This window comes from Trachymyrmex septentrionalis, unplaced genomic scaffold (assembly GCF_001594115.1).
Source record: "Trachymyrmex septentrionalis isolate Tsep2-gDNA-1 unplaced genomic scaffold, Tsep1.0 scaffold137, whole genome shotgun sequence".
Lineage (NCBI taxonomy): Eukaryota > Metazoa > Arthropoda > Insecta > Hymenoptera > Formicidae > Trachymyrmex > Trachymyrmex septentrionalis.
In genome coordinates this window covers 156,473-179,657 of record NW_017304512.1, presented here as the reverse complement: position 1 = coordinate 179,657, position 23,185 = coordinate 156,473, and the positions used below count along the sequence as shown (strand labels likewise).

The 23,185-nt window shown below is 36.0% G+C and overlaps 5 protein-coding genes across 9 annotated transcripts in view; 3 read left to right on the top strand and 2 right to left on the bottom strand.

Annotated features, from left to right (window-relative positions):
• Positions 1-3,007, top strand: part of LOC108757324 (kinesin-like protein KIF21A) — a 9,937-nt gene extending 6,930 nt beyond the window's left edge. For 2 of the 3 annotated variants that reach the window (XM_018501813.1, XM_018501815.1), the window contains exons 12-16: positions 674-842; positions 925-1,030; positions 1,127-1,681; positions 1,759-2,029; positions 2,901-3,007. In XM_018501813.1, coding sequence (XP_018357315.1) covers positions 674-842; positions 925-1,030; positions 1,127-1,681; positions 1,759-2,029; positions 2,901-2,976 — 1,177 coding nt within the window. In that variant the 3' untranslated portion in view covers positions 2,977-3,007. Of the gene's footprint in view, positions 1-673; positions 843-924; positions 1,031-1,126; positions 1,682-1,758; positions 2,030-2,232; positions 2,502-2,900 lie in introns of those variants that run through there. The other variant, XM_018501814.1, reaches the window with a different exon arrangement.
• Positions 3,008-3,329: 322 nt separating this feature from the next.
• On the bottom strand, positions 3,330-7,721 carry LOC108757322 (bifunctional arginine demethylase and lysyl-hydroxylase PSR). Of its 2 annotated transcripts, none has more exons than XM_018501812.1 (7): positions 7,646-7,721; positions 6,412-6,510; positions 5,749-5,954; positions 5,231-5,513; positions 4,037-4,392; positions 3,659-3,891; positions 3,330-3,517 (listed from the first exon to the last, which is right to left on the bottom strand). In XM_018501812.1, exons 2-7 carry the CDS (start codon positions 6,482-6,484, stop codon positions 3,490-3,492), a joined length of 1,179 nt encoding a protein of 392 aa, XP_018357314.1. In that variant the 5' UTR covers positions 6,485-6,510; positions 7,646-7,721; the 3' UTR covers positions 3,330-3,489. The 2 variants fall into 2 exon arrangements, with proteins under 2 accessions (XP_018357314.1, XP_018357313.1); XM_018501811.1 differs by lacking the exon at positions 7,646-7,721 and adding an exon at positions 6,599-7,139.
• Positions 7,722-8,095: 374 nt separating this feature from the next.
• Positions 8,096-16,503, top strand: LOC108757321 (histone-lysine N-methyltransferase, H3 lysine-79 specific). Of its 2 annotated transcripts, none has more exons than XM_018501809.1 (11): positions 8,096-8,189; positions 8,363-8,542; positions 8,711-9,037; positions 9,141-9,408; positions 9,483-10,167; positions 10,766-11,237; positions 11,440-12,057; positions 12,157-12,590; positions 12,676-12,915; positions 12,981-13,231; positions 15,244-16,503. In XM_018501809.1, the coding sequence occupies exons 1-11, from the start codon at positions 8,112-8,114 to the stop codon at positions 15,684-15,686; spliced, it is 3,996 nt and encodes a 1,331-aa protein (XP_018357311.1). In that variant the 5' UTR covers positions 8,096-8,111; the 3' UTR covers positions 15,687-16,503. The 2 variants fall into 2 exon arrangements, with proteins under 2 accessions (XP_018357311.1, XP_018357312.1); XM_018501810.1 differs by lacking the exon at positions 15,244-16,503 and adding an exon at positions 14,051-14,142.
• Positions 16,504-18,678: 2,175 nt separating this feature from the next.
• On the top strand, positions 18,679-23,130 carry LOC108757327 (A disintegrin and metalloproteinase with thrombospondin motifs 2-like). The gene is made up of 5 exons (XM_018501819.1): positions 18,679-18,801; positions 20,346-20,558; positions 20,719-21,458; positions 21,527-21,894; positions 21,981-23,130. Exons 1-5 carry the CDS (start codon positions 18,679-18,681, stop codon positions 22,802-22,804), a joined length of 2,268 nt encoding a protein of 755 aa, XP_018357321.1. The 3' UTR covers positions 22,805-23,130.
• Positions 20,489-23,185, bottom strand: part of LOC108757326 (dnaJ protein homolog 1) — a 6,164-nt gene continuing 3,467 nt past the window's right edge. The window contains exon 3 of the transcript XR_001939901.1: positions 20,489-20,501. The gene's annotated coding sequence lies outside the window, so the exon portion shown is untranslated. The remainder of the gene's footprint in view (positions 20,502-23,185) is intronic.

The window sequence follows — 23,185 nt, the reverse complement described above, 5'->3', positions numbered from 1 at the left end:
CACACACACACACACACACACACACACATGTATATATATGTATATATATATGTGTGTGTGTGTGTAATGTGGAGTATAAGTTTTATACAATAACTGTATTTTATTTGCAAATGGTATTTTTAATAATAAACCTAGATTTAGATATTTACAAATAAGTAAGACATGTATATTTTCAGTAATATATATTATATTTCTACACATATGTTTTGCAATGAATCGCTGACACGTTATAGATTCTATCTATATCTATTTAACTCCTTATATTAATTTATATTAACATATTATTAATGATGGCAATAAGAAAAGACATTAATTTATAAATAGAACATGTATCTTCAATATGTATAGGCGTAAAAATTATATATTTTTTGTATGTAGGATAAAGAATAAATGACCAAATTTTAAGTAAGACGCGAAAATTCGATAACTGACGAAAGTTACCTCCTTTTGGCTGTTCCTTACTTACATATTTCTAAGTACGAAATTTGCATTTGATGGCTGAAATTAATATTTGTGTTTAATTGCGCACTACTCCTATACGTAAACTAGATTGATATAATAACGTTTCGTTACCTTTCCTACGCATGCATGTCTGATATGATTTTCAAGTCGGCATGAGAGATTATTAGCCAAATGCCGGCTAACTAACACGCTAACGTAACACACATATTAGGGAGCAGGTAGCGCATACGGATATATCTTCACCTCCTGGGTCACCTACTACATACAGACGGTTCAATAGCCGCGAAGAAAACGTGTTTTCCAGACTAACTGCGAGCAGACAGTTAATTGCGTCTGAACCACAACCAATGAAAGGAATTATTTCGCAGTATCAGGGTAAGGTAAGCACAAACAGATAACGAGCTTTCTGCCTCTTTTTCCATTTCTTCCGGAGCCAAGTATTAGATATGATTTTTCCATCAGATTCAACCACGGGCCATTTTGCAATGTTCTCATGTTGCGGAAGGACACAGCAAAGCTGTTCTTACTATATGCGTGACGTCGGATTTACTTTTCAGTGGCTCGAAAGGTATATATTGTATATGAATTGCAAGTCAATAATATCGAAAAATATTTGCTCGGGTATATAATCGCTATAACAAACGAGTTACTTTGAATTTTTCAGATCGCACCGTGAAAGTATGGGATTTGGAAACAGGAATTGAAAGTTCAAGTTTTAGTGGACATCCTAATAATGTCGTTGCTGTAAAGTATTCCGCTGTTCATCAACTTTTATTTAGCGTATCCGCGGCATACGTTAAAATTTGGGATTTAAGAAGTGGCAATAACTGCATAAAAACGTTGTTTTCTTCGGGTCAAACTCAGGCCGGTCCTATCGCACTGTCGACTCCATCTAGAATGCTTCAAGTTCCTGTGGGCGAAACAACAATTAATGATTTAGCACTTAGTTTAAACGAGCAGGAGCTATATACTGCAGCTAGTGATAAAGTTAGAATATGGGATCTTCGTAAATTGACGTATACCACTAGATTGAGCACGCCACACACAGCGGCCGTTATGTGTTTGGCTGTTGCTGAGGATGGTAAAGTAATAGCGGGTAGTAAGGATCATCTGATATCTCTTGCCGAGCCTAATATATCCGGACCGTCCGTTAGTTTAGCGCCGCCACATTATGATGGAGTTCAATGCTTAACAACAATCGGCTCTACATTGTTTTCCGGTGCGTTATTTGTTGCGCATTACTGAGTAATATATAAATATGTAATAAATAATTTATTATCATTAATTGATCTTCAGGCTCTAGAGATATGTGCATTAAACGATGGGATCTAAGCAAAATGGAATTGGTTCAATCCCTAAATAACGCTCATAAAGATTGGATTTTGGGATTATGTACAATAAATAATGGTTCCATAATGATTTCGGGATGTCGCGGTGGTATATTGAAGGCATGGTCAGTTCCTAAGGATTATTTAGGGGAATGTACACCTATTGGAGAAGTGCGAGCACACGCTTCTGCTATCAATGCTATCGCGACTAATCAGCAGCATATATTTACAGCGAGCAAGTAAGTAAAGAGAATTCAAACGCCTTAATGCTTTCATAATCAAATCTGTCTCGAAAATAATATTCGATACAACGATATGCAATAGTTTTTCGCAAATTGACTATTGGCATATGTTATGTGTATCAGATATGCATAACTTCGGTTCAGCAGTCCATATATTATGATAATTCCGAGTAAAATAACGTCTCGGATGTTGATTTCAGCTCCGGGGAAGTGAAGCTATGGCGTATACCCGATTCCTCATTATCTATGTCTATCTCCACAGTTTCCCTTTAACTTTATTTGCTTTTTGCCTGTGTGATACTGTGTATGCGCTTATCTTATATTTTGTGATAATGCGCATGCTTATTTATAGTTGAACATTTAAAATATGTTACACATAATGCGGCGTTTTATACGTAAAAATGACTGCATTATTTGTTATCCTGTGTAACGTTCGTTGAATGTTACTATATATTTCACGCAACACTATAATACATACAGTACTAATTATTAATGCTTGAAATCGAATAAATATATGTAATTACATTTTGTGAACTTTGTGTCTATATTTATATTTTCACAATTATGATTCTGCTAATCATATTAGCATAATTTAATTGTCCATCTACAATTTTCAAAATTGCAACACTATGAATTCAAATTTAAATGCACGAGATATCCAATAACAAGCATATTTTTTCTATAAACAACGTCAACGATGTATAATCATTCTCTTGCTAGCTAATGAATCAAAAAAATAAATAATCAGTTTTATGACAATTGTAACAAGTGTATTGGTCTAGTGTACGGATGTTTAATTCGTTATTATTTGCTTCTATGTTGTTTACTCCACTTTGGTGCTTTGCATGGTCATCATGTCGATACGAAGCGATGGAACTGTGAAATTATGGAACTATAAACGAGACGTAAGGACCTTCCACAGGAGCAACTCACTCAAAAGCTAACACATATGTGTCCTATACTACAAATTGTATTTAATTTGCAATTATATAGTTTTCGTTTAGTTTAAGTGATAATGCACTTGATCCATTAGTTCGTACTTTTTTAATACTTTGCTATTGCATTCATTTTTTAATATTGTTGAGAATACTCTTCCGAAATATTTTTATATATTTTGACTTTATTATAATTTTAATAAGTATTAGGAGATGTGATAATTATAAAAAAAAACCTGCAGGACAATATGTAGATTTGTTGTCTAAGAAAATGACGAATCATAATGTTAAAGTCTGGAATAGGAATAATGTGCATTGTCATAAGATGCTTAAACGTAAGGCTTGGATAAAGTATTATATCTATAGAAAAAAAGCTATATGTGTTATCTGATATTTATTTTGTTATGAACATAAAGATATGATAATAATAATAATTATAATATTTATTCTTAGTACAAACAATAATTGTTGGTTAATACTGTACAGTCTGAGGTCTCTGTAGGTTCCAAATACTGGATATTGTCAGGGTTGATTATTAGTCAATTTTCTTCTGAAAATTTTAAAACAGTATTATATATATACATATATACATACACCTTAATTATTATAATAATTGTCACATAAATCGATTGTATAAAAAAAAAAGAGAGGGAAAGGAATAATACACGATGATTATAGCATTTCGGTATACCTCTTTTTCTTTTTATGCGCGGTAAGTGATTCTTGACCGCTATCGTCCTCACTATCCTCAGATTGACTACTACTGGTACTACTCGATGAACTACTCGAGGAACCACTTGAGGAATCACTGGCAACACCGGTATCTTCTTTTACATCTATAGTTTCTGCTAAAGTTGCCAATTCAGGTTCTTTATCGTTGAGTACTTTTAACCATTTTCGCGATAATTTTGGTCTTCCTCGTACCTGTGATTAATTTATTATTACAGTTTGCATACTACTTATTTGTTATGCGTGCGTGCCTCCAAATATTCTTATAAATAATCTTACGTTAATAATATTCCCTAATTGTAACATAATTATGTAATTACTTTACTCGTCGAGTTCTTACCGTTTTATGCCAAACTACCGGAAAGTTAGTACGCGAACAGAAGTTTTGCGTGACCGCTATAGTTTCGTCGAGATTTAATACAATGTGCCACCATCCGCCGGGAATGAAAACAGTTTCACCAGGAGTTTGCAGAATTTCTATTGGACGACAATCTTTTGGCCAAGTAGGTAGCTTTGTGCGTGGATAGACGATTGAAAACCATGTAATAGCTTCGTCCCTTTGTTTACCACCTTCGCCTGCAGTTACTTTTAGAAGTTCGCGAGGAGTATGTGTAGGAAACAGACACCAGCGTTTATGACCAGAGATTAATGCGTTCCATGCACTGGTACCCAATGGATCTATGTGTATTCCTGTGCCTGTTGTGATTTTTTTTTTTTTGTAGAATGTTTTATATATTATTGCGTTAGGGAAAGTTTTTTTACAAGTTGATAAAAAAAGACCTTTCCCCATCAATATCTTCGTTAAAAATGATCGAAATTTAAATTTAAAGAAAACGTTTTAAAGCTTGAAATCTCTACTTTCAAATGGTTACTATATTTTTTGAATTTATGTAAGTTTTGTAATTTTTATATATAGAAAACTGAAAAAAATGAAAAAATTTTTTTTTACTTTGTAGATTTGTAGTGTGCCCAACAAAATTTTGAACAAATTTTTGACTATCGTAAAAGCTTCAAGCTTTCCCTACAAAATCGTTTTTTAAAGATGTTTCAACGATTTTTTATTCCTGAGTTATACTCGCAGATTAAGTAAAAAGGAACATTCTGATTTTATTATTCGTAGCTCCATTAAAAATCATCGTATCGCAATTATAAATACAGATTCTTAAAGCTGAAACGTTGCTCTATCAAATGATGTAATTGCCGATTTCTTAAAAATAGAATATATGTTGCCAAGTTTTTTTACCAACTTGTAAAGGAACTTCTCCGCTAACCCAATATTAACTGTTGCATTATTAATATAGGAGGCAAACTCGTTGACATATGACATATGTAACACAAAGTTCTTAGACGTTGTTACAGTTTTTAAAACAGCATCCACGTTAGTAATTTTTTAATAAACTCAAAATCTTTTTGAGAACAAAATGTACATATTTTTTAATTAGCTCAATAATTATTTTTTCAATTAGATAAAAAAACTCAAGGTAAGCGCACGCGTGTACTGAAAGATATTTTAACGTATATCCAATATATTTACCAGATCTTGCAGGCCCCATAACAAACCAACGATATGGTGGTCTTCGATGTTCGCCGGCATGATGAAAGAGATCATCCCGAAAATATTTAGGAATTACATAATCTTCCAACAATTTTTTTCGTCTAGGATGTTCACCAAACGAGCTATCAAAAATGTATAAAGGAGAGTCATCTTCATTATTAAACATATATCGAACGTAATATTTCATCTTCATTTTTACACTATATCCTTCATTGTCTTCTCCACATTTAAACTTTTGATTTCGATATTTCTTTGCTAATCTCTGGAATCAAATGAGAAAATCAGAATTATTAAAACTTATTTTTACAATGTATAAGCATTAAAGACATGACTTTTCTTTCAATTGAGTACATTAATAAAATTTAGAGTTTGTTGAAATCAAATTACAAAATTGTCTAATATTTGAAAAGTACATCTTTTTAAATAATCAATCTTATATCTACTTATAAAGAAAAAAAAAACAAACTGGTAAATATCACATACAAAAAAGATCCAACCTCTATAGTCCATTTGTGTTGGGCTCTCCAGCCATTTTGAACACCTCGTATTATCACAGGCTTATAAGGTTTTTCATATTTTTCTACGAATTCTTCCGTAGTCACACTAGATTCATCGATTCGTTCAGCATTGTCTTGAAAATCCCAGAATTTTTGAAAAATTTTACAATAGCCATGCTGGATCCACGCGGCTTTATCAGCGAGCTCTTAAAAGTATATACATTCAAGTAGTATTATGTAGTATCATTAGAAGTATATATCATGAGAGTTTTTGGTGATATCAGTTCATGATTTAAATTATTTCGTATATAAAATCGTATGGAATTATAATAATAGATATAATGTATTTCTGCAGATCACAGTCGAGACATAGATCCCGAATTGATTTGATGGATGCTTAAAGGTTTTTAAAGGTGAATAAGTGGATTAAGAATTATCGGGAAATTGAATTACATCATCATCATTCAAGGTCTCAGGGGAGTGCTCTGTCTTGCTCTTCTTGGAAATAATCGTACAAAGTCGGTGAACACGATTTTTTACTATCTTATTAAGCTCAGGCATTTAACTTTTGCTACGTATAACAGATACATGAAACAGAAAACGAAAAAAGCCGATATCGGTGTGCCACTTCGTAATGTAGGTTATAAGTTCCATTTTCTTTACCTGGTCGAGCCTTCTTTTTCACCTCTTTGATCCTCTTTCTCGCGCGATGATCCAACCTCCATGCTTCCGTCATGACTACGTTTGTGTTATTTATTTAATCTAGAAATGTAGAGAGAATATATTTATTTACAGTTTACAACAGATTACAAAATTCAAAAATGTTACAAAACGCTTTGGGACGACTCACGACGTTGGGAAAACGTCATTTAGTAATAATCGACGATAACGGAGCTCAGTGTCACCAGATCAAAATTTTATGCTTCTGCGCATTCAAACTAGCGCAGTCTATAATTTTATTGGCTGTAGAAGAGAGAATTTTCGAGAAATTCTCTACCTCGTAGTCAATCAGCAGACAAATTCATCGGACAAGCTTGCTTTTTTACTAGATTACGCGCTAGTTAGCTGCACGCGTTTCTAGTAACTCAAGCTAACTTCATAGTAGTTCGGTTTCGATGATTCCCAAAAAATAGAGGGATCGCGGTATTTGTGGTGTGCATACAAACATATATACAACATGTATGTAGATATTACGTACAGCAAAAGTTTGCACCGGAAAAAAAGAAATACTTTATACGAGTAAAGCTTGAAGTGTGCCAATTCAATTCTGAACGGAATGGCTCTTTCGACGAGAAATGAAAATCGCGCGAACAAATCTAATCGTAACATGATTATTTATAACAACGATAACTAAATGCGAAATTGACAAGAGATAAAATGGAAGATTCCACTCGTGGAGAGAGCGTGGTGTATCTACGAATATTCGAAAAGAGGATGATTCCGATAACTCAAGATAAAAAAAAAAAAGAAGACAAGTAGAGGGACAAAAGGCGAGTGAGAGGAACTGGGAATATCCGGACCGGATGTACGGACTGCGGCGCTGACGGAACAAGATGGAAGAGGCATGACGCCATGTTCGCCATGTTTTGATCGTCGTCATCCCCTCCCCCTCCCCCCCGACCCCCACCCCTGAACGTTGTTTCGTGCAGAGGGTAGCCCGTGTTTTTTAGCGTGTGCTTTCCCGTAGATTCACCGCCGCAGCGCACGTTCCCGACGACATCCGGTGGTTCCTAGTGGCGTACAGTGGTTTCACGGTGACCTGTCGCGCGTTCACCAGCGCCGTAGCCTCCCGTAGGAGTTCGTCAATCGGTCAATCTGCATGCACGTCGCGCGGAGCTCGACGGAGCACGATCTGGATCTACTGGATAACCCTCGTGGGAAGTTCGTCAAAGTTCACCTCTGGTGGCGAGTTGCGCTCGCACCTGGACGTTTTCATGTCCGTGGAAGTGGCTGCGGTGCGGGGGGGATCTACTGTTTACGACGCGGTGGTCGTGTCCTAGTGATCCCGACGGGAGTGATCGATCGGAGCACAGCTCAGTTTGCTACTGACCACGCCACGTTACGTTAGCACTGCCTCGCCGTCATCGTCGTCCCGTCGTCGTCGTCGTTGTCGTCGTCGCCGCCGCCGCCGCCGCCGCCGCTCATCCATCCTGACCGACGGCGCGCGCGTCACATCACGTCACCTCCGCAGAAGGCGCAGACCCGTGCGGGACGGATAGAGCGCCTTACGTGCGTGCGTGCGTGCGTACGTGCGTACGTACCGTGCGTGCGTGCGTGCGTGCGTGCGCGCGTACGTCTCCTTTTCTCGGCTTCGCCTTCCTTACGAGCACAAGTGGAACGAGGGAAAGGACACGCTAGTAAAAATGGAGTTGCGCTTGCACTCGCCAGCAGGAGCGGAACCGATCGTGTATCAGTGGCCTCTTACCTCCGGATCAGGCTCTGTGAGTAAATTGATAAAGAAAAAAAAAGGAAAAAAAAAAAAAAAAGAAACTGCATACGACTGACGGTTCTGTCTGTCTATTACCTGTACTCATTTATTTTCTCTTCTCGTGTCACGCTACTGAGCTGTGCTACATCGATGCCAAATATCTTATGTACGTATGTGTTTGTGTAGGATCGTCACGATGGAGCATTGGACGTTATCGAAACTATGCGATGGGTATGCGAAGATTTGCCAGATCTGAAATTACCTTTAGAAAACAATATCCTCTGTGACTACGATCCAAGAGACTACGAAAGTATGAAAAGCTTGTGCGATAGATTTAATAGGGCCATCGATAGTTTAGTACAATTGGTATGTTTAGCTCTCTTGTAATACATTGTATGTATATATGTATATATATGTATATTGTATGTATATATATATATATATATATATATATCTTTTATTTCCTTTGATTTATCCCCCAAGTTCTAAACGATAAAAAACATATTGATGGTTTGTTGAAAACTGTCTCTATAGGAGAAAGGCACCAGCCTGCCATCCCAGAGACTAAATAAGAGACCTAGTAGAGGATTACTTCGTCATATACTTCAACAAACTTATAATCAAGCTGTGGTTGAACCGGACAAGTTAAATCAGTACGAGCCTTTTTCACCCGAGGTCTATGGCGAAACGAGTTACGAGCTTGTGTGCCAGATGATTGATCAAATTGACGTGACAGAGGACGATGTTTTTGTAGACTTAGGTTCTGGAGTTGGTCAAGTGGTTCTTCAGATGGCAGCTGCAACTTTATGTAAAATTTGTATCGGCGTAGAGAGAGCTGATGTACCATCAAAATATGCACAGGTACAAATATACATAATTATAGATTAACGATTATAGATTTCTTTTTTTTTTAAGTAAGTAAAGACGATATGTCTTATTGATTTGAAACGTTAAACTATTGTAGAGCATGGAAATAAATTTTCGAAAATGGTTAAATTGGTATGGGAAACGATGCGGAGAATATCGTTTAGTAAAAGGAGACTTCTTAGCCGATGAACATAGGGAAAGTATAACCGGAGCTACTATAGTGTTTGTTAATAATTTTGCATTTGGTCCAACGGTTGACCATCAATTGAAGGAACGCTTCGCTGATTTACGGGACGGCGCGCGTATAGTGTCCTCAAAATCATTTTGTCCGCTGAACTTCCGAATAACGGACAGAAATTTGAGTGGTAATACATTTATCTTTTAACGAATATTTCCATAAATCTTCACAATTCTGATTTTGGAATTTTTATCCCGTCAGATATTGGCACGATAATGCATGTTTCGGAGATGTCACCGTTAAAAGGTTCCGTCTCTTGGACTGGTAAGCCGGTGTCATATTATTTGCACGTAATCGATCGAACGAAATTAGAACGTTATTTCCACCGCTTAAAAAACAATAAACAAGGTGGCTTAGATGAAAACTCTGATTCTGTGATAAGCAACACTGCCAGCAATAGTAGTAAGATTTCTAATAGGAATGAAAGAGGTGACAGAGCCAAGAGAGATCTTTCAAGGCAACTGGACAGTCCGAATCATTCAGAGCAGCAAGGGACAAATAGTGACTCCGATTTAGATGACAGCACTATTAAAAGTCGTCGACAGCCAAATAAAATACGGAGGAAATTTAATCGAAAAACTACGAATGGCATTACGAGAGCTCCAGCTAGAGGTAGACAGAGAGGAAGAGGCGTTAAGAGAGCCAAGCCTAAAAAGGCAATCAATATATCTGGACTAGATTTGTTACATAGTCAAACTTTACTCAGTACGTCACCTCAAGCTCTTGGAAAAAAACCTCCGCCTGCTCCTGGCTGTGTAGACCAACAACTGTCTTCATTGTCGCTTTCATTGCAATCGCATTCCACTTCAGTGCATGAAGAACTCAGTATACCACCCGCTCCGTCCGCTACTCCTTACGCTCTACAAATACTTCTGGACTTGTATAGGTAATTATTTTATGTATCTTTATTTTTTTCCCCCTCTATTCTTCTCTATCAATTTGATCTCTGTCACACAACACGCTAAATCAGGTTTAATAACATCCGTGGTTATGAAATTGGTTAATCATAGCTGTTTCTCGCAAGAATGGGACTGCGATTGGCCAGTTTCATAATTACGGATGTTATTAAACCCGATCAAGGATGCCGTATAAATGTAGTCTTTGATTCTATTTTTCTCTTTATTGTTAACCTTTAAGTACAGATAGGTGCGATGATCACAGCATATCAAATATGGAACTTTCTTTAGAACTTTGTTTTGAAGAAGGGAAATAAAAAAGTATTACCTGTAAAGTTCACTATTTTTATATTCTTATATGTCATGAAGGTATAACTAAAGTAATTTAATATTTTCTATTGTAATATATATATATATATATATATATATCAGTGAAAAATATATCTATAAAATTAAATGTTTGTGTATAAAATCAAAATTTTTGGGAGACTGTTCTGAGCATCTCATCTACCAACTTGCGTACAACTTTAAACCACACGTCTATTTTTAAAGATTAATATTATGAATAAAAATCTATTTTTGCCACAGGGACCAATTTATGCTTATGTTAGAATCGATGAGAACGCCCACTTACAAGTTATCCGTCAATACGGATATTGCGAAAGAAAGAGAAAAGAACTCAAAACTTCAGTCGAGAGCGGCGCAATTAGAGAAACAAATTAAAGTGTTGATAGATGACAGCGTAGCTCTCTTGAAAGCAAGAATGACTGAATTAGGTATCAATGCAACGTCACCCGGCGATTTGTTGGCGAAAGCCAAGGAAATAGTTCTAAGACATAAACAGCTACAGGCTAAAGCGAGCAAATTGCAAACGCAAGTGGCGTCTATAGAAACAGAGCAAAACAGGCTAGTGGCACTTAGACATCAAGAATTACAGGAAAAATATAATGGTCATGCAAATGCAATTGGCATAACGAATCCACATCAACCGCTCACCGAGGATTATTTGTTGAAAGAAATTTCCGCCACTCTTTCTCAACGTAAACGATTACATTCTCAGGTATGTATTTTTATTACTTACCAGCAATTATCAATGATTTAATTTGTGCAATAACATATGTATTACTTTTGCGTCCTCTTGTTACTTTTTTTTTGCTTCTTTCTCTCATATTGGATATACATACCATTGGTATATGTATGCGTGAAACGCAAAAAAGATTTGTTTCTTTTGAATTTCATTAAACTTCTCTTTTATGCAATAGGTTTCAAAGTTAGAGCACGAATTAAACGTATTAGAAAGGACAAGTAATGAGAAGCAAGCCGCTGCTATTGCTCAGCAGCAAAAGGACGCGATTGGAAGTAAACATTCGCAAAATTTACATCATGGTAGTCAGCAGCAAAGTATTAAAAATGGAGCAGCGCGTAAAGGTAGGGAAGGTCGTTCGAGGTCGCAAGAATGGCCCGACGTTCCGGATATAGGAAAGATACAGGAAAATAATCCAGAAATATTAGCACAAAAGATTTTAGAAACGGGAAGGCAGATAGAAGCGGGTCGTATACCAAACAGACAGAGTGCTAATAGCAATTCCAGAACTAGACTGCCACAGGCTTCTCTCACCTTCTCTACATCATCTTCTATTTCATCCACACAACCGCAGACAGTCAATACAGACATATCGAATCGAATTCAAGAGCCTCCTAGAGTCGCCAATTTTGAAGATAGACTAAAAAGTATCATCACAAGTGTATTAAACGAAGACCAACAAAACAGGAACAAGCAACAACAGTTGCAGTTGCAAGCGCAATTGCAAAATCAGTCCGAATCCGAGAGAAAGCGCGTTTCGTTATCACAGAATGTTTCTACTCCGGATTATACTCAAGTGAGTGCACTGATCCTTAAATGCATATCTTACGTATTCACGTAATCTCGTAAAAGTAATTTTAAGCCAGCACGTATAATATTTTTTATCGTTTTATAGGTTTCACCTGCAAAGTTAGCATTGCGCCGTCATCTTTCACAAGAACGTCTCTCGTCGACTCATTTGACATCATCTGATAGATCGACAATTGATCCTAGACAACCGTCGAATTATGACAATCGGCTTGTAGGAAGTGGGAGTGGATTACTCGGTACAAGGACGATTGGCGATCTCGTCAGTGGAGAAATAGAAAGAACTCTGGAGATATCCAATCAATCTATAATAAATGCCACCGTTGATATGAGCGCAATCATGAGACCCGAAACCGTATATTCTCCCATTAGTAGGCCAGCAAGTGCCGAAGGAGACGCTGGATTGTCGACGTTGGCGCATGTAGCTAGCTACGCGCCTACCTCTTCGGGGACTTCTACCTCCACACCCACGACTAGTTCGAGATCGTCTGTGCTCTTCACTCCGGTAACGCAACCACAAAGGTATCTATTCCTTTATATTTCATGATTACTTTAAGCGATCCAGCAAAAGTGCTCGAGATACAGGATGAATTGTTTCTATCGTCAGATATACACCGGTTCAATTGCCGCGAGCGGATATTAAGCCTTATCACGAATCTTACTTTTCGGATAATCCGTCTCAGTCGCTCACACAATCGCATTCGGCAGCGTCACCTCTACATTCGTCTCAAAACACATCGAATGGCGAATTGTTACCTGTAGAAGGACTCGCAGCGTCGTTGCACGCTCGAATATTAAACCATAATAGTAGCGGCAAAACCGAATCTACTCTTTCCGGCAGTAGAAGGTAGTGATATCATACGTTGCATTTGAAATCGAGCATATGTAACATGACATTCTTATTATATTTAGATATCAGCCATATCCGCGATATTCAACATGCAGTAGTAATAATGGAAACGCGACGACAAATAATACGATAACCGCAGCTTGCCAATCACAACCGTTGATGTCAGTAAAAACGGAAGCGGTTGTATCGTCGGTAAGCACAAGCGGAGCACCTTTAAGTCCTCTTGTTGAACCACACTCTAATACTTCGACGCCACTAGTCGATGAACCCCAGATGACAACGCAAAGACAACGAAGTGCCGTTGGAGATGACGGTAAGCGTAAGAAAGACTTGTGTTTTTGGGACTTGAAAAAGATGTCCCATTAGAACATTGATAATAAAATATATGCTTGGCTGTATTTCTATTGACTATGCTTTTCGATACAATTACTACGGAAGACCTATCGTAATACGTGAAGTTATTAAATATTTGTGAAATTTTTAGTGTTTTGATTTCTCTTATACTTTCAGATACTTTGCGATAAAATAGACATTTATATATATTTATTAGTTATATTATTAATTCAATCAGTTATTAGTAATTTCAATTCAGTTGTTAAATAACGCAAATTATATTGTAACATTACCTTATTTGTCCATTCAATACGAAAATCTGCCGAAAAAATCTTTCACACGCAATTTTCTTGAAAAAAAATACACATACATGTACGTTTTTTGAAGAGAAACACACATATGTATTTTCAACATTTACCTTTTTTTTTTTAGTCTTATTGGCTGTAGTCAAAGTCTCGTTACAAATGTTTCGAAGCGTTTGATTGATCAATCAGAAGAAAGAATTTTAAAATTGACCAATCAAGAAATGCTTTAAAGCATTTGTAGCATCGTGTTGAGTATATCCATTATCATATACGTAACAAGGGATGATAGTACTGCCGACAAAAATCTTTGCACTACACAACTCTAAATGCCACTTTGCGCTTAGGTCCTTCTAGATATATTTAGATACGGTATTTTTTTTTTCTAATGCATCTCTTCACGTATTTACATGCACTAATGGTTTAGCTTATCTTACGGAGCTGGTACCTGACTTTTATTTATATTTATTTTTGTTGTTGTTTGCTGTATTTGTTAGATGCACTGTAGCTGTTTGTTGGTTAGTTCTGTCTGTCACATACTCAATCTCAGAATCCCTGAAGCTTGTTTTATTAGAGATTGAGACACACAGATGAGAGGGAGAAATGAAAAAATACGGCTGCCTGTGGGTTGGTTCGTCGGTTCAATCACCGGTGAGTTGTCCCACGGGGGTCAAAATTCATTTTGTTATTTGATTCTCATTCCGTAAAATATATAAAAGATTTTATATCATCTTTTTTGCCTTATAGGCACACGTGCGAGCAGCGTACGCCCCTTCTATTCTTTTGAGAAACAACACAAAAGACACTATTTAGAAATCCGTTTCCATGAAAATAAGCCAGACTTGCAAAGATACAAATTCTACTTCGTGAATGAATTACATGTACATAGCATGTTGAATCAGAGTTTAAGCTAATGTATTCTAATTGGTGGACTGTACTTTTAATGCATGTTGCATGAAAAATTTTGTTTCATTTTCTATTTATTTTACTATTTGCATTCCACTTCTAGTATAGCTGTTTCAGTTTAATCACAATTATTATATATAAAAAGTTCAACACACAACAAAATTAGTGTGGTAATACATATTAGTACATATTTTAATTCACATTCGATTTAACATTTTGCTGTATTTCATATTTATAACAACTTCAAATTTTATTTGAGGCAATTTATTTTGTTTAAAGAAAACAAGATTCATTATATATAGCTATGTGATTTATGCCCATTCTACTAATGTAATTTAATTTTAATCTCGGTTCAACTAACTCTTCATCTTTTTCTAGTTCTAAAAATTTTTTACTCTATATTGATAGAAACGAGCATTAATATTATAAATAAAACTGATTCTAATTTTTACTTTGTTCGATTTATTTATGCATTAAATAGAAACACAGCAACTTGTGTAGCACTTAAAATTTACTTTAATATTATCTAAAATGTTTGCATGCAATAAATAATGTTCATAGTGTATAAATGTAGACTGATTTGAATTCAGGCAATTTTCTACTGTTCTAGAATATATATTTATAAGATACATAATTGCATAAGTGTATGAAAGATAATTGTGGATCATACTATATCTGTATCTAATTAATGGCTTATTTTTATGAAAATTTAGTGACACATCGCTTATCTAAAGCTAATTTATTATAAGCATGTTACATCGATTAATTGAGATTTATTTTGCAGATGGAGAAGCTGACTGGCAAGATCGTATCAGCTCAGGATTTGATCGCTTGGTCGCGTTTGCTTCCACAGAATTGGATAAACGTAGACGATCGACAGAAGGAGTAAATACAAGTCCCGACAGTGGGTTAGGTTCGGATAGCGTCGTAACAGGGCCACCACCTGTAGTACCTTCTCCTGACGAAGCGTTAGGACCGCCGAGAACACCTTCTCCGACCAGCCCGCGTCCTGTAAATTCATCTAGTAATAATCCCCCGAGTGCAACATCTTCCTCAGTACCTTTGAAATACCAACGACAACTAGATCCTGAGCGGCATCACTTTAAGAAGAAGTTTTTTCATCGTGATTGGAGTAATTCTGCAAGTACCAGCAAGTTTCGTCCTAAAGGCAAAGATTGGGATTGGAATCATTCCGGGCAATGGCCTTCGAATGACGAACAATCCTAATTTTACTGTGTGTGAAAGATAATTTTTTATATTAATGATGAGAAAGTTTGCTTTTTCTTTCGAGCTTAGGTGAGGGAAACAAAATGAGCGTTGTTTTTACTTTTAAAGTTATTAAATTATTGTTCTTGTTTTGTTATGTATAATAACTCTCTTTTATAATACATTGACGATTCGTATTTTTCGTGTACGTGGATGGTACACGCTTACGATAAAAAAAAGACACAAGTATCTTGTATAATAAAATCAAGGACAGATATTAAGACTTGTTTTTTTTCACTGCAACAACATCGAAAAACGGTGTGTAAAGAAAGAGAATCGGAAAGTTGTATGAATTTTTTTATTTTATTCATACATCAAGTAAATTAGTTATTCTAACAAGTAATTGCAAATCTTATTAACTATCATGATATTTGTTCTCGTTAAAATTGTAAACAGCACGAAAAAATTAATTTATACATATATAATATAGAAAAATGAATTCGTATTTCTCGATTCTAGCAGTAGAATTTTTAATATCGCAGTGAGGAAGTAGAAGCCTTAATGGAAAAGGAACGAAAAAAAAAATATGTTTGCATGTGAACATATTTGAGTGAGATCAATGAAGCTGATGAACGCTTGTGGTTCATTTAACTTCAAATACATTTGTATTATGCAATGAATATAATTAAGAATAAATGAACATTACTAACGGATTCATGAATTTCAAGTTTATGCTGATTAAGATTGCAAGGCTACTAGCAATTACACGTGTTATATATTGAGAAAAATTTACAGATATTGAAAGAGAGTTATCTGATATTATTCTCACTGATGTAGCATTTTAACGTATTATTATTATTATTATTATTATCAGTAATCAAATTTTTTTTAGTTTGTTCACTTGTGAATAATTACCACCAATTATCTCTCTTCTAACAATAATACAATATTGTTGAAATTGTATACTATGTTTATGTAAATTATAAAGGTCTCGTAATCTACGCCTGTATACATATGCACATAAAATCGCATAACACAAACATAAATGCATACACATGGTTTGATTGATACACATTATATACATTAAATAAATATCATAACGTTGTAGGAATCATGATGTAGGTATGTATCATAATGTACGTATGTATGTATTATATTGTATTGTATTGTATGTGCCTGCGTACATATGCGCACGCGTGTACGCGTATGTGACGTTTGATATGTATATATGTTTGTATGTATGACGGTATGTATTACAGGCGTATTACAGTAGACCGAACAATTGGCATTGAAAAAAAGAGGAAAAAGAACAAACCAGGAAAACCTTTGTGTGTTCGTAGCAAATATTGGCTACAAATTTTATATACGGCTATATCTTCCACCATTTGGAGGATATATACCTAAGTGTTCACTGTGGTTCATAGAATTATGGCAATGAACCGTATAAAAAATAGTCACTTAAAAATGCATTCGTATTTCAAGGCGAAAAGTTAAAGGCAAATTGTTTTTTCGGTACACATCTACATACATTGTTGTGTGACTGTGCGAAATATCCAAAGAATGGCAGTTGCGAGTCAGTTTACAAAGTTTTATATGATGCATCATATAATTGGGCATCATGCATGGTTTTCGGTGCTGCGAAATAAATCGAGTAAACGTCGAATAAACAAGTAATACTTCAAATTGACGCTTTACAAAAGCGATGCTATATTGTATGTATAAAGGTCCTTTCTTTTTTACATTGCCGAGTTATTCCGGTCGTGTACAAGACGATTCTTAATTACATGTCAATCCACAGTACACATTCATAATCTATCGTTTAATCTAAAATATCATTTTAAGATGTGCTATAACGCACGTGCGTTACGAAAACAAACGACCGCTTCAAACATCTTAAATTTGTTACAATAGTTCGGAAATATCGAAAATCTATGCTTATACGTGGATTGTTTTTTTTTTTGGATTTATCGTAGTCAAGTATTGACATATAATTTGGTTTCATTTTGTACATACATGTGTATTACAGTTATACTATTTTATTTCAAGTTACTCTTAAAAATATCTATATTTGAAACGCTTATCCCAAGTCTCACTTGATTCCTTATTTAATTATTTTAGACATAAAAATTATTTACATAATCTATAATGTATGCTCACGTGTATCAAATATTTTTAAGTGTTATTTGGGATGAAAGAGTACAATTGTAATACAGAGATATATACCTATACATATATATACATATATATGGAAGGATCATCATGTTAGACTGTGAGAAATTGATTATCGTATTATTTAATATATCCTCTAAACGTCATATTTATAGTTGATAACGAGCATTGCCAAGCATGCTAGATACACTGCCGAATCTTCTATAAATTAATTTTATTATTGATCGCAATTATTATTTATTGTTTTTATTGAGATATTTTAATACTATTACTATTTGTAACAAGTAAAATTTTTCTTTATTATTTCTACCTTCCCGCACATCTATATAGCAATTTTCTGGCGATATTTTCGATTTAAATAAAACGCTTTGTGTTCATTATCGTATTAATTACCTCCTTTATACCGAGGCGCAATTTATCAGTGTACAATAAATAATAAATTTTGATAGTAGTTTTGATTTTAAAATTCGAAAAATCAAATTATTGCGAATTAAAGTCAAGCGTGCGACTATTGTTATCATCATGTGCTACATATATATCAGCTATATGAATCAATTTTTCCGAATTATATCGCCACTGCTGGTACCATAGGTCAAGTTAATCTTTCTGCTCAAAACTTGAAAACATAAATAGCTTATACATATGTAGGTGTCAATGACACAATGCATATTTTTAAATGCAAGTACCAGCATGCACTTTGTACATAAACTTCCGAAATGATAACGAATATACGGGTTTTATATCGTATGTGTGTGTATATATATATATATATATTTAAATATATAAAGAGACATTATAATTACGTTCTTCCAAGTACTTGAACTTGAAACACATGATGAAGATCATGTCCTCTGTATTGATGAGGTTGATGTTGGTAATTTTATTAAACCAAGTGTACGCGCGTAATATACCGAGAGATACCGAGGTAATATTGCTGCCAGTATGGAACTCGAAAGGCGCATCAGAGGTACATTATCGTTTAACATTAACAGATAGAAGGATTCTTCATATACAAAATAAATAACAATAAATAAAGGGTAAAATTAAACAATAAATTTAAATATAAAACGTTATAAGTTTCGTTATAAGTTACCAGATTGAGCCCTCTTCAGACATTAACTTATCGCAAAAATCGTTGTACAAAATTAATTATCGAAAATGTCCGTATATTCCTTATAATAACAGCTCGGGTGAGTCTTGATATAGAACTAGACATTGAACAGTCAAATGTGTTTCATATCTCTTGGAAAAAGTTCTAATTGATAAAAAAATAAAAAGATTTACTTAAAATTAAAAGATTTAATACTTAATTATTTAAAATAAAAAGAAATTTCTTCTTACGAAAAAATAAACACAATCAAATTAACATACCGGAATTCTAACAAGTAATTAAAACTCACCAAAAATTATGTGTAAATTATTTAAACAAGTTTGTCCATATAAATATGAAAAACCAATTAAAATGTACAAAGTTTAATGGAACGCAGATGTGTGAGACGGACATTGTATGCCGATTATAATGCTCGCTGATACGGATCAACACGGACTGAGAGAAGAGACGGACTGTCAGTAACGAAGAATCAAAACTTTATTTACAATAGATATATACATGCCTTATGGAGACCTTCAGTTTGTAAATTTAAACTATTTTTCTGCTTTTTAATATTAAACATCTCAAAAATTAAACGTTTTCTATAGCAAGACTCTTCATCCAAAATTTTAACATTGTCCCATTGGAAATCATGATCATACTGCAGCCTGTGCTCCGTTATGACAGAACGGACAGAAGTATTATGTCTAATATGATTACGATGTTCTGTAATTCTGGTTTTCAACTGTCTGGCCGTCTGTCCAACGTACGACACACCACAATTATTACACGAAATCTTGTAAACTACATTGCTCTTAAATATATAGGGACAAATATCCTTTTGTACTTTAATGTATTTACTCATTTTATTAGGACTATGAAAAGATCCCGATGTTTTTGTTTAAATTTCTCTGTGTGAAAAGGAATAAAAGCTTGGCTTACGGGACCTGTTATTCCCTTTCACACAGAAATTTAAACGGTTCAACAAAAACGACATCAATGTAATGAACTCGACATTATTCATCGTATGTGAATAATGTCGAGTTCTACATCAAGACTCACCCGAGTTGTTATTATAAGGAATATACGGGCATTTTCGATAATTAATTTTGTACAGCGATTTTTTCGATAAGTTAATGTCTGAAGAGGGCTCGGTCTAGTAGCTGAAACTTGTAACGTTTTATATTTGAATTTAAACTGAGGTTTTTTATTATATATTTTTTTCAATTTTACTTTTCTTTATTTGTAATTTATTCCTTTTAATCGTATGACTATTTAAAAAATGTGTTTGACTTTTACTTCGCCCTTTATTTATTGTTATTTATTTCATATAGTTTAATTTATTCTTTAAAAGTATAAGAATCAAATAAATCAAATCGGATTATTATTTACATTTGATTTAATGATTATTCGATTTGCAGATTCCCTTAACTTTCAAAGTCTTTGGGCAATTGATCCAGTTGAATCTACGTAGAAATGATAACATCGTATCGCCTCAGTTTCAAGTCTGGAAACACAATGCAAAGAGCATCACGGAAGAATTGTCGCAGTTAAGTGCACCGGATCCTTGTTATTATCTTCACAAGAGTCATGAAGGTTCCGCAGCCATAAGTTTTTGTCAAGAACATGGATTGGTCGGTGATATTTTTTGGAGAAAAACTTTTTAATTCTTTCTCTCTCTCTCTCTCTCTCTCTCTCTCTCTCTCTCTCTCTCTCTCTCTCTCTCTCTCTCGGTGTAATAATGTGCGTGTAAAACAAAATAAAAATTAAAAAATGCATCTCTGTTGGAGGTAGCACGGGCTCGTCTTTCTGGAAAACGTTACATTGGAGATCACGCCTTTGCGAAACGACCTTGCATCTTCACCCTTACTCATCGACGACCATTATGTTAAAGAAGAAGCCAGTCTTCCGTTGGGTGACCCTCATGTAGTCAAGCGATCATCATCGAGATCACCGTTCATTGATCTAGATTTTGAAAGAACTAAGCGACGCCTAATACGAGATACTAAAGAAAATTTAACATTGGAACTGGCAGTCTTCTTCGACGAGGCTGCGTATCGTTTGTTCTCGCCTTTTCTGGATGAGGACGATGAGAAGATTCGTGACATGTTGTTAGCGTACGTTAATGGAATTCAGGCACTGTATCATCATCCGAGTCTCGGTGTCTCAATCGACATCTCATTGATACGCTTAGACATTATTCAAAGGCAGCCAATCGATCTACCGCATTTTGGCGGCGAGAGAGGTAGCTTGTTGGATTCGTTTTGTTATTACGCGAACGCTCGCAATCCTCCGGAGGACTCTCATTTCCATCACTGGGACATGGGCCTCTACGTAACTGGGCTGGACCTTTACGCGATCGAAAACGGAAGGAAGAACGGCGCTACCATGGGATTAGCCACCGTCGGCGGTTTGTGCATCCCACATTATTCCTGCGTGATAGCAGAATTGGGAGTTACGGATCAACTTGGTAAGCCGTATCCGTCTGCGGGCTTTACATCGGTTTATATCGCCGCTCATGAAATCGGTCACAAGTAAGCTTACACTTGAGCGATATGATATGTAAGTATATCGACGCTCGAATGATCTGTTTATTTAAAAGTTTAGGAATGCCACATGATTCAAGTGGCAATACGTGTCCAAAGGATGGATACATAATGTCACCCAGTAGAGGCGTTCGAGGTGAGACGGTCTGGTCCGACTGTAGCCGTGAGGTGGCCAAGATGCTTTCGCAAACGAAACACTGTCTCTTGGATCAGCCGGAGCCACGAAATTTCTCGGATACGCTCGCGCACAATCATTCGCGGTATCGCGATTCACCTGGAAGAGAATGGACCGCGAAGAAGCAGTGCGAGTTACTTTTACGCGACAAGGACGCGGACGTTGTTACATTGTATCAGGCGTGTCAGTCTTTGCAATGCAAAACGCCTCACAGGAGTGGATATTATTTCGCAGGACCAGCGTTAGACGGTACATAAGTGTCGTAGCGAATAGGTCTGTTAGCGTTCGGCAAAAACTAATTTGTTTGTTTCTTCTTTTTTTTTTCTTTTCTGCAGGAACTCGATGCGCGTTCGGTAGAGAATGCCGCGGTGGAGAATGCCTACCCGTTCCCGAACCAGCACCGGAATCGTTTGATAGCGAGAAGGATAGCTGGAGCGAATGGAAGGAAGGTTCCTGCAGTAGCGGTTGTTTGCAGAGATCCAAAGGTGCCCGAGTTAGGCGACGATTCTGCGAGAATCGAAACCGTCTGAGGATGGCGAGAGATTGCAAAGGGCTGTATTACGATGTAATATTGTGCAAGGATGAGAAACTTTGCAAGAAGAAACGCAGAACAATCGACGAGTTTGCCACGCTGAAATGTGGCCTTTTCAGCGAAAGATTACCCGAGTTGGACGGCACGGCGAAAGGATTGCAGGCGGCTCACGAAACCGACATGCCATGGATGGCCTGCGCTATATTCTGTCGGCGAAAGGACATTGCCGCTTATTACGCACCACGCGTCGAATTAAATGACCTTGGACTCGACCCATACTTTCCGGATGGAACATGGTGCCACGCTGAAGAGGGCCAAGATTACTTTTGTCGTCAGCATCACTGTCTGCCAGAATACTTTCGATTCGGTAAAAAATTGCCGAAAGCTTATCGGTACCGGGACGACAATGAGGAATTGGGACCGCAAAACGCACAAAATCGACTTGGATTCGCCGATCGATCGAGTGTCATCAAGTACCTGACATCAGGCCCAGATGGTATACCTTTGTTAACTTCTGTATCGCACGGTATCGCTTCTCCGTTCGGTGAAGATGAATGGATCGACAAGGATTATATCGAATTACCTCCATCTGTATCAGAATCGCCTTATCCCATTATTAACAGTTAGTTACACCATTAATACAATATTAATATTAAGAGGGAAAGATGAACTGGTGAACGAGGAAAAAGAATCGATAGCTATTAGTCGATCTAGCGACAGGGTCACTATATATTGCAAGACAAGGAGAGAAGTAAACTACTGCGTAAAGTGGACGCATATTCTCCCGATTCGTACGAGATGCCTCGAGAGCACTCGAGAGATAGGACGAGAGAGCGATGACGTCATCCACTTCGCCATCTATTTTAAGAGTGTCCCGATGTTATATTCGTATTTCCATAGGAGCGGAACAGAGAATCGAGGGTAATAAAGAAAATGTGTGTCGTATAACTTAATATTTCTCATATTATATTTAGCGTACAAATAATTAATTATTGAACTTAAGAATAA

What these genes read in the sequence shown, in the direction of transcription:
- LOC108757322 (XM_018501812.1), bottom strand. Translation starts at nt 6,484, where the DNA reads ATGACGGAAGCATGGAGGTTGGATCATCGCGCGAGAAAGAGGATCAAA. An exon ending in AACACAAATGGACTATAGAG is followed by an intron (nt 5,514 to 5,748) that starts GTTGGATCTTTT and finishes ATTTGATTCCAG; the next exon opens with AGATTAGCAAAGAAATATCG. An exon ending in CGGTAGTTTGGCATAAAACG is followed by an intron (nt 3,892 to 4,036) that starts GTAAGAACTCGA and finishes AATTAATCACAG; the next exon opens with GTACGAGGAAGACCAAAATT.
- LOC108757327 (XM_018501819.1), top strand. Translation starts at nt 18,679, where the DNA reads ATGTCCTCTGTATTGATGAGGTTGATGTTGGTAATTTTATTAAACCAA. An exon ending in ACTCGAAAGGCGCATCAGAG is followed by an intron (nt 18,802 to 20,345) that starts GTACATTATCGT and finishes TTCGATTTGCAG; the next exon opens with ATTCCCTTAACTTTCAAAGT. An exon ending in GCTCATGAAATCGGTCACAA is followed by an intron (nt 21,459 to 21,526) that starts GTAAGCTTACAC and finishes TTTATTTAAAAG; the next exon opens with TTTAGGAATGCCACATGATT.
- LOC108757321 (XM_018501809.1), top strand. Translation starts at nt 8,112, where the DNA reads ATGGAGTTGCGCTTGCACTCGCCAGCAGGAGCGGAACCGATCGTGTAT. An exon ending in TACCATCAAAATATGCACAG is followed by an intron (nt 9,038 to 9,140) that starts GTACAAATATAC and finishes AAACTATTGTAG; the next exon opens with AGCATGGAAATAAATTTTCG. An exon ending in CCGGTAACGCAACCACAAAG is followed by an intron (nt 12,591 to 12,675) that starts GTATCTATTCCT and finishes TTCTATCGTCAG; the next exon opens with ATATACACCGGTTCAATTGC.